The sequence below is a fragment of the Ostrinia furnacalis genome, unplaced genomic scaffold (assembly GCF_004193835.3).
Source record: "Ostrinia furnacalis isolate ACB-3 unplaced genomic scaffold, ASM419383v2 OfSCF0558, whole genome shotgun sequence".
NCBI lineage: Eukaryota > Metazoa > Arthropoda > Insecta > Lepidoptera > Crambidae > Ostrinia > Ostrinia furnacalis.
In genome coordinates this window covers 472-14,074 of record NW_021130797.1, presented here as the reverse complement: position 1 = coordinate 14,074, position 13,603 = coordinate 472, and the positions used below count along the sequence as shown (strand labels likewise).

The window sequence follows — 13,603 nt, the reverse complement described above, 5'->3', positions numbered from 1 at the left end:
CCCACCAACAAAGAAATGAAAAGTAGGTAACCATAATATCCACAAGATTCAGTCATTTTGGGATTCCTGAAAGACAGGGAACAAGATAGAAGAATAGCGAATAGTGCAAATTTCCCTCCAGCTCATACAGTTTTACATTACACAAAAACACCTCCATGACTCATTCATAAATAAACAATCATGGCTCCTCCCGCCAATTCACGAAAATAAAAAAATAATAAAACCCCGCGAAATTAGCAGCATCATATTTATTGACGCACTCGAAGACTCGAACTGACCAATACAAAACGCCCCTTCGATAATCTAAAAATAACGCCGTCGTGGTGTCTGATCATGATACTCCAGTAGCCTGGAGTCCTCCATTGAGCTTTGACAGCTGATAATTTTCCCGCGCTTTTACACGTCAGCCATTTTTACTTTTTCTTTTCTCGTGCATAGACAAAGAAGGTGGTGTTGCGTGAAACTTTTTTGAAAAATTTAAAATGGCGCCACAAATAATGCGATTTTACGTGTTAATTTTATTAATTTCTTTGTGTGTGGAGAGTAAAGGGAAATCAAATGAAAACGAAGATTCGAAGGAGTCGGTCGAGAAGGTGCCGGAGTTAAAACAATACAAGGTACCTACATAATTTAAATTATTATGTATTTAAAAATTACATTCTGACCTAATTATAATATTACTATAGTAAATTATTGTATTAATAGGTAAACTCCAACAGCGCTAATAAATCGTTACTTTATCTTTTTTAATTAATTAACATTTCAAATATTTTATTAATTTTTTTCGCATATATTTTTTAAAAATAATTTGTCTGTATCGTTAAACTAATTAACGATGGGGCAAAGGACATTTGAAAAGTTTGGGAAACGGTGGCAAATAGTCACTTGACATTAATTCACGTGATTTATAATAGAGATGAAACGGATATCCGGTAACTATCCGGTAGGCCGGATATCCGGCCTATATTTACTATCCGGCCGGATACCGGATAGTAACTCACTATCCGGCCGGATACCGGATATAAAAAAAACTACGACAATTTCCTATTAACAAAATGAAATACATTAATCTTTGAGGTAAATATCAATAAAATGGCTTATAATAATGACGGCTTTTATTTAAAGTCCAAAAAGTTACAAAAAAGCCATATAAGGCCTTAGGACTTTAAAAAAACTAATTACTATTTCTGGGCTATTCACTCTAATGACGAATACATAAATAGTAAACATCTGTTAATGTCGAAATATTGCCAAATAAAAAAGGTGATCTTTTTTCACTGATGGTCTGGTGACATGATGCATGCAGTTCAGTCAGATTACGCAGCAAGTAAACTAGGTTATTTAATTTTCGCTATTTAATCACACACTCACGATAGCAACCGAAATCACCCGAATTGATCTGCCCCCTAGACAAGTGGCAAAATCTGACATTATAATATTCGGACGGATTCGATTTTTGAAAAGTGTGACTAGTCTACTAATATAGTTCCAAAATACTGAACTGTCCTACCCCTGACATTGACAGTGGGGCGCCACCGTCAATACCGGATCGCTGGTTCTGATTTTTGCCATGTCGGAAACCATATAGTTGAACGATGGTAGCGCCCCCCTGTCATTGAGTTTGGTGGGACAGTTCAGCGTGGGTCATCTNTATTAGTTATTTTTGTCAGTTCGTAGCAAGGTCTTTTCTATGGGATCCTTAAAATTACGAACTCCTCCTATGTTCTTCTGATTAATTTCGTTGCGGGTCCAATGTCAGTTTAACTTTCCCCGGGACAAACTTCACCTTCACTGGTTGGGTTTTTGGCGGTCAGGCTGTAGATCCTGGCTACACAGGAGTTGCGGCGGTGGAAACGAGAGGGGGAATAGTATTTTCGTAGATATATCGTAAAGAAATTCACTTTTTAGAGGTACGAGTACCAAATATGTAATTCTTTATCAGAAACTTATCAAGCATGCACATTCATGGATTATACAGGCTGTTAGGTAAATGGGTATATGAGCCAACACTAGCCCATGGGCATATAAATGGTATGGTGAAGTCAGAAAATTGATATCTTCATTTTAATTATTTTAATTTTCATACAAACCGGATTTTATAAAATTTATTTTGTATGAAAATTAAAAAAAATAAAATGATGATATCTCTGACTTCACCATACCATTTTACATGCCCATGTTAACATGGGCTAGTGTCACAATAGTCTAATGGTTTTATTACATCATCGCATGTCCAGAAATGCTAGTTCAATCCCCGTCCATCGCTCGACCATTTAATTTTAATTAAAAAACTTAGGGAGAGGTTAAAAACATGACTCTTTGAAAAAAACTCACACACGTTAACATACAAAACTAAACAAAAACCTTTTTCCATCAAAAAATTTCTTTCTTTCTTTCAAGAGCTGGGTTCAATACCTAACCTAGTTATCATTGCTTTACTTTTTCCTCAGCCTATTATTTTAGAATCGTACTAGTCTAAACAGTAGTGACTATAAAAATATAGGTGACCTACTGTTGAGTTTATCTACTAGTTTATAGTCATACAGTAGGTCGAAAGATAAACAAGTTAAGTTGTAAACAGGCAAACAGCTGGATAATAAATGTAACGGTGAATGCATTTAACTATTTCGGACTCTAGATCAAAGGACACAGCTTAACTATCCATAAACGTGACAACAATGTAAGATTTACCTGACAAATAATGTGGTTAACATTGTAACTTCACTCCGATGCGATAGCAGATTCCCTCGTCGTAAAATACAGCCAGGCTCTTCCCGCGATCTTTTCCAGATCGTCGGTCCACCTAGTAGGAGGCCTGCCCACGCTACGTCTTCCAGCCCGTGGTCGCCACTCGAGAACTTTCCTGCCCCAACGGCCATCGTCTCTACGAGCTATGTGCCCCGCCCACTGCCACTTGATTTTAGTCGCGGGAAGAGCCTGGATGCGGGCAGCGCAGGACCGTTCATTGTGGAAAACCTTGGGGGAGGCCTTTGTCCAGCAGTGGACGTCATTTGGCTGAAACGACGAACGACGAAAATACAGCCAAACGTTGAACGTGTAGCATCTGCCGGCGACTCCAGTTGCATATGTCGGAATAAGAAAGCATGCCAATGAAGTAGCTGGCGATGAAACCAGACATGATTTTAATACAAAAAATGGAACAACTAAACATTTGAATTTGATCCTTTGGTTTAAACAACAGTTTGTGGAATACCTCGAAATCCTATTACTCATGCTGCTGTACTGGTGTGAGGTCTGTACCTCTTTGCGTAGGTATTCGATAAAATTCGATACCCAGCCTTCGAAATCAACGATAACGTGACGATTTACGTCAAGTCTTACGTGCTAGAGGTACTGGAGCAGCTTACGTGGAACTTTGGCGAATGAGCAAACAAAAATCCCCATGCGCTATGATTCAAATTCAAACTGATCGTATCGCTTATAATGAAGAAGAAGTGAATCGCTGTGTCGTATGCAATGCTCCAGCCCGGGAAATGCTTGTTTATGCATTCCCACTGACACTGACTAATGGGCACAACAAGTGGGTTATGAGGGACACCACCCTCCGTCATCCTAGTTTAAACAAGGAATGCCTTAAGAAAATTGTTTTAGTAATCGCTTTTTGGAATTTGCCTGAACCTGTGAATGCCTGCTATGAAAAAATGGTAGGGACACTGACCTCAAGTGACAGCTGATTCTGTGTGCCAATTTGACGCTTCCGTGTCCCGAGAACTATTTTGACATTATGGAGTAACCATAGGAGTAAGCAAGAAAGAAAATCACTAATTTTAGTTCCATGGAATCTGTGGCCTACAGTGCCAAAATGGCGAAAATCAAATAGGCACAAAAATATTATCACCAGCAGTCCAGTCCAGCAGAGGTCAATTGGGTAGGGATAACACCTGCAAGCAAACCGTTTGCTCTTTTAGATACTAAAATAAAAACTGACTTTAAACAACGATTTTCGTTGCATCTCACCTCTCTTAAGTACGCGTGTGCCGACGGCATTGAGCTATTCCAGAATTTATTAAAACATAAGAATAACCGCGAATTGCCGTTAAAAATAAAATGGCGGAATAAATTTTGACGTGCGCGCCTTTACGGCCGCATCGGACGTTTTAATAGCGAAACTAATTTCGAAGCTACAATACAGGTAGAGAACGTAGGTTCTTTTATAATATACTAGCGGCCGCCCGCGACTTCGTACTCGTGGATCCCGTTTTACCCCCTTAGGGGTGGAGTTTCGTAAAATCCTATCTTAGCGGATGCATACGTCATAACATGTACTTGCATGCCAAAAGACAATGCCGGAAATTGGCGTCTTTTTTGTTTCGCGCGGCCATCGACCAAACCTTGTTTTTTGATTACAAAATAGTGTAATAAACCAAACTTACTATGACATGTATACCTCTAAACTCAGTCTGAAGTGAGTTACGAGCATTAGAAGTTTGATGATTTTCATACTAGATTTGCTTTTTGCGCGCAAGTTTTGTAAGAAATTGCAACAAAATAGTGACATTGTATGTGTAAACAAACAATACCATCCATTAAAGGCTCCAGACATCAGTATGCAGCAGAATCAGCGCAATAAAAAAATTGCGCAATATTTTGTTGCAATTTCTTACAAAACTTGCGCGCAAAAAGCAAATATAGTATGAAAATCATCAAACTTCTAATGCTCGTAACTCAGTTCAGACTGAGTTTAGAGGTATACATGCAATAATAAGTTTGGTTTATTACACTATTTTGTAATCAAAAAATAAAGTGTGGTCGATGGCCGCGCGAAAAAAAAAAGACGCCACCTTCCATACAAAATCTGGCATTGCCATTTCGGCCCGATCCGTCCAGTGGTTTGGGCTATGCGTTGATAGATCACTATTTAGATATTGTATCAGCCAAATGACGTCCACTGCTGGACAAAGGCCTCCCCCAAGGATTTCCATAACGACCGGTCTTGCGCTTCCCGCATCTAAACCCTTACCGCGACCTTCACCAGATCGTCGGTCCACCTAAAGATCTGCCCACGCTAATCTTCCAGCCCGTGGTGGCCACTCAAGAACTTTTCTGTCCCGATGGCTATCAGCTCTACGAGCTATGTGCCCCACGCACTGACGCTAAACTCTTAAGTTTGGTACTTCTACGGGCATTTTGATGTTGGTTTTGTTATCCCTGTTTTTTTGTTTTGATACATAGGTATCGCGTCGCTTTGATAAATAAATTAGGCAAAAGTACTGCATACGCAGTATTAAGATTTTGCTTGTCGTATTGCGAATTTTGAATCAAGATGGATTAGCAAGCTGAAGTGGCAACGGGCAGGGCACATAGTGCGCAGAACTGACGGCCGATGGGGCAGCAAGGTTCTGGAGTGAAGGCGCGTACCGGAAAACGCAGCGTGAGACGTCCATCCATAAAAGGTGGCCCGACGACATCATAAAGGTAGCAGGAAAGCGCTGGACGCAAGCCGCTACCAACCGGGTAACATGGAAAGCATTGAGGGAGGCCTATGTTCATCAGTGGACGTCCTATGGCTGAGATGATGATGATGATTGCGAATTTTGACACCAGCTGTCTTCTAATAAAGAGCCTACTGTCCATATCTACTCACAAACAACACATAGTGCACGCCTTTGCGTCATTGTTACAGAAAATAAAGTTCGAATTAAAAAACTATTACAAAAGTTTATGGCGACGCGAGAATAAATAAAAACTGTTTATTTTTGGGTTCTCTTGGACGTTAAAAAAATAAACAATGTATTTTTAAATAAATATTTACAACAAAAATAAATTCAAAAATGTAATCGATCTGGAAAAACGTTTTAGAGTGTAAAAAATATGTAGTTCAAACTAACCTCTGTGACCTAAAGGTAATCTAAGAACACCTTCAGATTTCCAGCGGGGCAGATTTTTTGTTTATTTGTTAGGTCTTTTAAGTTGTCGCCATAACAACAATGTTAACAGCATTGTGTTCCGGCAGTTGGAGGTAAAATAGCCAGTTCTTCTCGTTGATGATATACTTAGGGTGAAGCGCGCTTCGAAATTCCCATCAGGTTAGATGCATAAAAAATCTCATAAAACTTATTTATTTTTGCAAAAAGCACTTTTACACGTCCCAGTATTAACCCTACCACTGCTTCGAAACAATAAATGGGCAATAAAGAAGCAGCGCAAGAAACTCAGTCACTATTGTCAGCATCCTTGCAGGCCAAGACCTTTTTCGTTGTAGATAAAAAATGACGTGTAAACCTTGCCAAAACACGTCGTTAAACTTGTTGATAATAAACTTATTTATAAATTAATTATCCGCCCAGGACTTCCCGTCAGACCATTTTGTTTACAAACATCCTGAAAGATGGAGGTTAATAAAATTGATTGATTCCAATTTATTTGGCATTAAAGTAGGTATAAATAAATAAAATACATAAAGTTTCCTGTCAGTACTCGCAGTCTGACAGGTCACCCTGGTATAGTTCCAATATACTGAACAGTTCCTATCCATGACATTGACAGCGGGGTGCCACCGTCTATACCGGATCGCTGGTTCCGGTTTTTTGCCATGTTGGAAACCATATAGTTGAACGATGGTAGCGCCCCCCTGTCATTGAGTTTGGTGGGACAGTTCAGCGTGGGTCTGTGGGTATAAAGGCGCTTTTTACCCGACTGCACCAAAAGGAGGTGACACTCATGACTATTGAAGATTATAAGGTTTTAATTTCAATAAAAGATACCAAAAAGATTGCCTTTTTAATATGTGATGGGTGTGCCTGTTTTTGTCGCAAATGGAGTCAATTTTACTGGTAATTTCGGACAATAATTCAAACTTAGTTCTGCCAAATTTACGTAGTGGAACTAAAAAAACACGATCTGAAATTGTACAGAAATTATGAATATTTTTGAATAAATGTTTACACCTGTGCAGGTACCTACGTATATTCAAAGACTGAGTCATATCTTCACAAAACCGAAGATGATGGAATCAACTGCACGATGTAGTAACACAAAATAAATCTTGATTGTGTGGGCAGCCATCAAAATACACACGCGTACGATTGAATCCTACTAAACTAATATTATTATTTCGAAACCATAAATATATTTTGTTTTATTGCGTTTTGTTAGAAGACATTTTTGCTTTGAGTCTTTTTAAGTCGGTTCATTAATAAACGTTATTTTTTAAAGTTACAAAAATTTTGTAGAGGCTTAGTAAGAAAAGTTTGGGAAACGTCGTCTATCGAGAAATATTTTTCTGTGGTAAAAGCACGACAGTAGTAGGGCCCTTGCACAGGTTTTTGTCCTTTACACCGTGGACCCTGTTTTACCCCCTTCCTAAAATCCGTTCTTAGCGGACGTCTAGCGAACTAGGAACCTACCTGCCAAACTTTGTAGGTTTTATGCCTATTTTCACCATCAATCCTAAATTTTCAAGTGACCCCTATGGTAACAGAAACAGGAATTTTGTTTTCATAGGGGTCACTTAAAAATTAGGGATTGATGATGAAAACGGCCATCAGTACCTTCAAAACGACTTCCAGGGAGGGGCAGCTATTATTATTTTATTATTGGTTTTTGGGCCTTCATTTGCGCTAGCTCGACCAGGTTTGATCTATTGTGGCAGCCCTTGTATTTAGAGTTCACTGCTTAGTCCCATTGAGTCTATTTCCAGATTCTTTGGAGCGTGATATGTGAGGGGCAGCTAACCAACCAAATCGAACTGAAAAATCCGCCTATACCGTAAATCAAACATGGGAGCACTGGGTCTGAACTTCTGAAGCAAGTATAAAAGTTTAAAAAGATTGTTACATAACAAGACAGATCGTGAACCAAATAAATGAATTTTCTGAATTATTATTCAGAATAATCCAGATACATTTTTTATTACACGTAATGGTTAATTTACCATTATCGCACATTAGTTCAAAAACCCACTGGAAGCTTTGCCTTACTAATGTACGCACTGTTTGAGTTATCTTGCCTTGGCCAGCTCGCTATTAAAATCAAACGATATTTCATGACAGCCAATTCATAAGTTCGCGTTCGATAAACTTCATACAGACAGATCATCCTTGTAGCTCTGGCAGAGAGCCAGCGATTATTAAATTAGTATACTATCTTCTGCCCACGGCTTTGCGCGTGTGGAAATCTCTAAACCAAAAACATTACCTAATTATTTTCATGACCCTAAAACTAGGGTTCATCCACAAAGTGGACCGACGACCTTATGAAGGTAGCTGCAGGAAGGCGCTGGATGCAGACCGCAAATCATTGTTCTGCAGTGGACCTATGGCTGAAATGATGATGATGAAAACTAGGGTACCTAGCCTAGTTGACATTCATATCAAGACAAAACATTCTGTAATTTTGTCAAAATTACCTAAGAGCACGTCAGGGACTTGACTTAAGGTCATAATGTCCCCTAGATGGGGCAGAGGGCGTCCACAGCAGTCCTCCATCGCGTTCTGTCTTGAGCTTCGCGCTTGATCTCGCTCCAGGTCTTGCCGATTTTCTTCGCCTCGTCTGCTACAGTGCGCCGCCAAGTTTGCTTGGGGCGACCACGTTTGCGTTTTCCTTGGGGGTTCCAATCCAGAGCCTGCTTAGGGATGTGATCGGGATCCCTTCGGAGAGTGTGGCGCTTGATCTGCTGGTTGATCGGAAACGTCAGGGAGGTTACATAAAATTATACATTAAAGCAAAATATTAATAAAAGGGCGTAAAAAAGAGCCCTGTGGCCTTGTTCCCACGAAAACATTCCGTTTTTTTGTAGGATCCCGTTTTGATATTAACGTTCAAAATCCCGTTTGCAGTATCCTACAAAAAACCGATCCGTTCGCACTATAGTGTGTTCACAACACCCCACGACAAGTCCAGTTTTACAGCATCCGTAATGCAGGGACTGGATTGCATGGTAAGAAAAATCTTCTACAATATTATCCGGGCGCAATTTGTATTGTTTACAAAATAAATCTACAGCGCGTGGGCGTCTGCTATTCAGGAGTTCGCTAAAAATAATACTCCAAACTCATCCATTGCATTAGTTAGGGCATTGTACCAGTGTTATTTTGACATACGTAATACGTTCTATCTTTATAACATCTCTGAAGGATATGACGCGATTACCCTAATGCTACTAATATTTTGAACACCCTAAAGCATGGTTCCCAAAGTGGCGGGCGCGCCCCCCAGGGGAGGCACAAAGAACTTTAAAGGGGGGCGCGGGCTATCTGTGTACTCAAGTATAAAAAAAACAACATTTCAGACTGCTCGATACGACCAATTAATAGTCTTGACTGGAGGAGGGGGAGCGCGGAATTTTTGTAAGGTCGAAAGGGGACGCGTCTCAAATAAGTTTGGGAACCAATGCAATAAAGTAGTAACCTTAATTTACAAAGTAGGTCGTAATTCGTGACAAAAGAACTATATTTTGATTCCATGACCACCAATACAGCATTATTTAATAATAATATTCATCTAAGAACTTTTATGTAAAGTAAAATTACAAAGGACATCATCCACGTTTCATATATTTTTGGTCCAAAATCAAAAGTGCCGGCCAACAAAAAAAAGTGCTGTATTCTGACAGAATACGTCTGCCTTAGCATTTGTTACTATGGCACCAAAGCCGTAGCTCCACTGTGCGTCGAGTATTTGAGATCTAAAAGTCATCGATTATTCATACATTTTTTGTTCAAAATCAAAAGTGTCGGCCAATAAAAAAAAAGTGCTGTGTTCTGACAGAATACGTCCGCCTTAGCATTTGTTACTATGGCACCAAAGCTGTAGCACCACTGTGCGTCGAGTATTTGAGATCTAAAATTCATCGACGATTCATACATTTTTTGTTCAAAATCAAAAATGTCGGCCAATAAAAAAAAAGTGCTGTATTCTGACAGAATACGTCCGCCTTAGCATTTGTTACTATGGCACCAAAGCTGTAGCACCACTGTGCGTCGAGTATTTGAGATCTAAAATTCATCGACGATTCATACATTTTTTGTTCAAAATCAAAAGTGTCGGCCAATAACAAAAAATGCTGTCTTCTGACAGAATACGTCCGCCTTAGCATTTGTTACTATGGCACCAAAGCTGTAGCACCACTGTGCGTCGAGTATTTGAGATCTAAAATTCATCGACGATTCATAAATTTTTTGTTCAAAATCAAAAATGTCGGCCAATAAAAAAAAATGTGCTGTATTCTGACAGAATACGTCCGCCTTAGTATTTGTTACTATGACACCAAAGCTGTAGCACCACTGTGCATCGTCCTATTTGAGATCAAAGTCAGTCGTTTCATATATTTTTAGAGCTCAAATACTACGATGCACAGTGGTGCTACAGTTTTGGTGCCATAGTAATAAATGCTAAGGCGGAAATATTCTATCAGAATACAGCACTTTTATTTTTTGGCCGGCACTTTTGATTTTGGACCAAAATGGATGATGTCCTTTGACGTTTCATTTCCCGCTCGCCAAGGAGCTGTCAAAACTTTTATTGGGAAAAAGCGCGCGAAAATTAGCGCATTTGTGATACCATGTTCAGTTTTGTAAATACTACTATTTTATATTCGTCTTAATTTACTAAAAAAAATATTTTTTTTACTAAAATTAATAAATAATTTGTGTTAATTTTCCTGTGAACATGTTTTTTGTAAAGTCATTAGTTTATCTCTTGGCAAGGTTTAGACACTAATCATAGTTTTTATTATTATGACATTTATCGCCTATAAAATTTCTTAGATCGCAAACACAAATTTAGTTTTTGTTAATAAAATAACTTATTACCGCGAAAATATAATGTTTCATGTATTTTTGAGATCTTTCTTCAGTGAGAAAAATTTCATACTGTACAATGTATAATATACACAAGGGTGTCTGGGACCACGCTTGTCGGCCGTGATTCATACAAACTATTCATAATAATGTCTTTCGCAAATAGATAAATGGGTTTTTCACGTTTATAGAAACCAAAAAGTGCTGGTATTTGACTAAAAGAGTAAGTAATAATGCGAATTCAGGTTCAGGCCTCCACAATCCGTCTATCCAGCGTGTGTAGGTCAAGTACTCCTAAGTGCCTCAAGCAGGCACATAGTACGCAGAACTGATGGCCGATGGGGCAGCAAGGTTCTGGAGTGGAGGCCACGTACCGGAAAACGCAGCGTGGGACGTCCACCCACAAGGTGGACCGATAAAGGTAGCAGGAAGGCGCTGGACGCAGGCAGCTACCAACCGGGCAATATGGAAAGCATTGGGGGAGACCTATGTTCAGCAGTGGACGTCCTGTGGCTGAAATGATGAGGTCAAGTCCTCAATATTCTCTCTAGTATTAGAGAGGCTCGTTCTCCTGCAGTTGAAGAATTTTAGCATGTTAGTAATGAACGTTTTTATTGTTACAGTTCAACGATGGACCAGCGCTGATGTTCGCAGATGAGTTCAAACAGACTCTAGAGAGGTACCTATTCGGTATCTGTCCACAGAATTTTAAGGTATCTATAGCTTACAATATCTTTCAAAGATCGTACCTATAATTTATCCAAAATATTTTTAGGAGTGGTTGCGGGTTCGATCCCTGGGCTATGCAAGTATACGATCATGACCCTGTACCTTTTATTGGCTAAGTATTTTCTGTGTACAATGTTTACAAAAACGTATTTAAGGTTATTTTAGACTTATGTACTACGATTTGAGATAACAAGTAGTAAAAAGGTTATTTTTTTACATTGATAATTTCTTTTTAAGACCTTAATAAAATTATTTAAAACAGTCGTGTCGGACCATTGTTACGACAAAGAAGATTTTTGTAAACTTTTATCTAAAATATAGTTTAAAATGTTTAAAACAAGTCAGTGAATTGTTGGTAGGCTTTTTATAAATGCTTATAATACAAAAAAAACTGACCACGGAATTTTATTGACTTTAAGTCCGAGTTCATTCGACCCCGCAGCGAATGGTGGATGACAAATATTTTCAAGTAGTCTCGTTGGTCGCAGATGCAGCTCGGGCTGAAGAACAAGAACGTGACAGCTCCCAGCTGTGACGTAGACGCTGAGCAGCAGGACCTGGCTGGAAGGTGAAGTATTAGGGCCCTTTCACACCGCAGTCCAGTTTCCTGCTTTATTGCATCCCGGAAAACTGGACTGTCATGTGAATACACAAGTGAAGGTTTTTGAATTAATAGCCTATTAGGCATAGCTGGGCATTAACTCGTTAATTAACGAAGTTAACATTTCTATTAACGGATTAACTTTTAAGTTAACTTTAAAAAATGTTAACGGACTCGTTAACTTCCGTTAAATTATCCTAAGTCCGTTAATCGTTAATCCAGTACCTACTATTTACCAAAAAGATACAGCAGCCACGCTGAAAAACACTAGAAAAACGCGTTCTGACAAGTACTTCCAGAACCCAAAACAAAACAGTTTTTGTAACCAGAACGAAACGATATAAAAATGTTATTTTTTATTTATTTACAAGCTTTATATTTCACTTTTTAGTATGTGTGGGACAAATCTTGCAACTGAATTTAAGACCAGTTCTCAACCGATTGAGCTAAAATTTGGTATAGTTACTTATGTTACGATAAAAATGCAATGTTATTATAGTACCATTAAGCTGGTCTGATGATGGAGTCAGGAGGTGGCCATAGGAACTCGTAAATGAAACGGCGGCATCGCATCGTATTTGGGTTCGTTGGATTTGTCTTTTCGAGCACTTTAGTACTAGATGAAGTCCAGGTAGGGTTGCCAGGTGTCCGGCTTTAGCCATGTTTGGCTTTTTACGGTCTTGTCCGGTCAAATATTGCCTTGTCCGGCCTGTCCGGCTTTTGTTAGGCCTTTTATTTGGCTGCCGCGCCAGGCGAAAGTCGAGCCATAGAATAATATGGAGCGCACGCATCAGGATGGTTGGGCAACCGATGATGATAGTACTCACTCGTGAGCTTTGCACCCCCCTCTCCCCTCACATGTCCAGCTTTTAGGGTGAAATGTCCGGCCAAATGAAGCACAAAGTCCGGCTTTTGTGTCTTTGGACCTGGCAGCCCTATCCAGAGTACTGATGATGAAGTCAGGGGTGGCCATAGGAATTCCTAAACGAAACGGTGGAAACCTATCGACTTTGGATTTGTCTTTTCGAGCACTTTGGTGCTAAACTGTATTGTAATTAAACCAAGGCTCTGAGATTGAGATACTATAGACTAAGAGCTGGTGAACGCCAGACCTACGTCATTTTTTAAAAACTGAAAGTTTGTGCTGACAAACTTTAAAGCATACGCTGGTATGCTCCCAATATAGGTTAGAATGTTGGTGGATTATGAAGTTTGGGTCATCGTTGCTTTGGCAGCTATCCTAATAAAACTGTCTGGAAAGGAGTTGGAACTGTCAAAACTGTGTGGCTGATGTCGAAACAACTTCTAAGTAATCATTGCCCAAATATCTGTACTTATAATAAATCTGTAGAGAGGTCAATTCTATACCTACATGAAATATATTTTAAAAATAACTATCAGGGGGTGATTAGTGATCGATACTGATGCCAAAAATGCAATCAGTAAAATGTTTGTCTGTCTGTCTGTATGTTCCTTATAGAAACAAAAACTACTAGACGGATTTTAACAAAAC

General features: G+C 39.2%; 1 protein-coding gene across 1 annotated transcript; it reads left to right on the top strand.

Moving 5' to 3' along the window:
- Positions 1–273: 273 nt before the first annotated feature.
- On the top strand, positions 274–12,057 carry LOC114366177 (uncharacterized; the record flags this gene model as incomplete). The annotated part of the gene is made up of 3 exons (XM_028322954.1): positions 274–617; positions 11,384–11,473; positions 11,978–12,057. Coding segments are annotated over exons 1-3 (305 nt in total), but the record flags the coding sequence as incomplete, so codon positions are not given.
- Between the last annotated feature and the right edge of the window lie 1,546 nt (positions 12,058–13,603).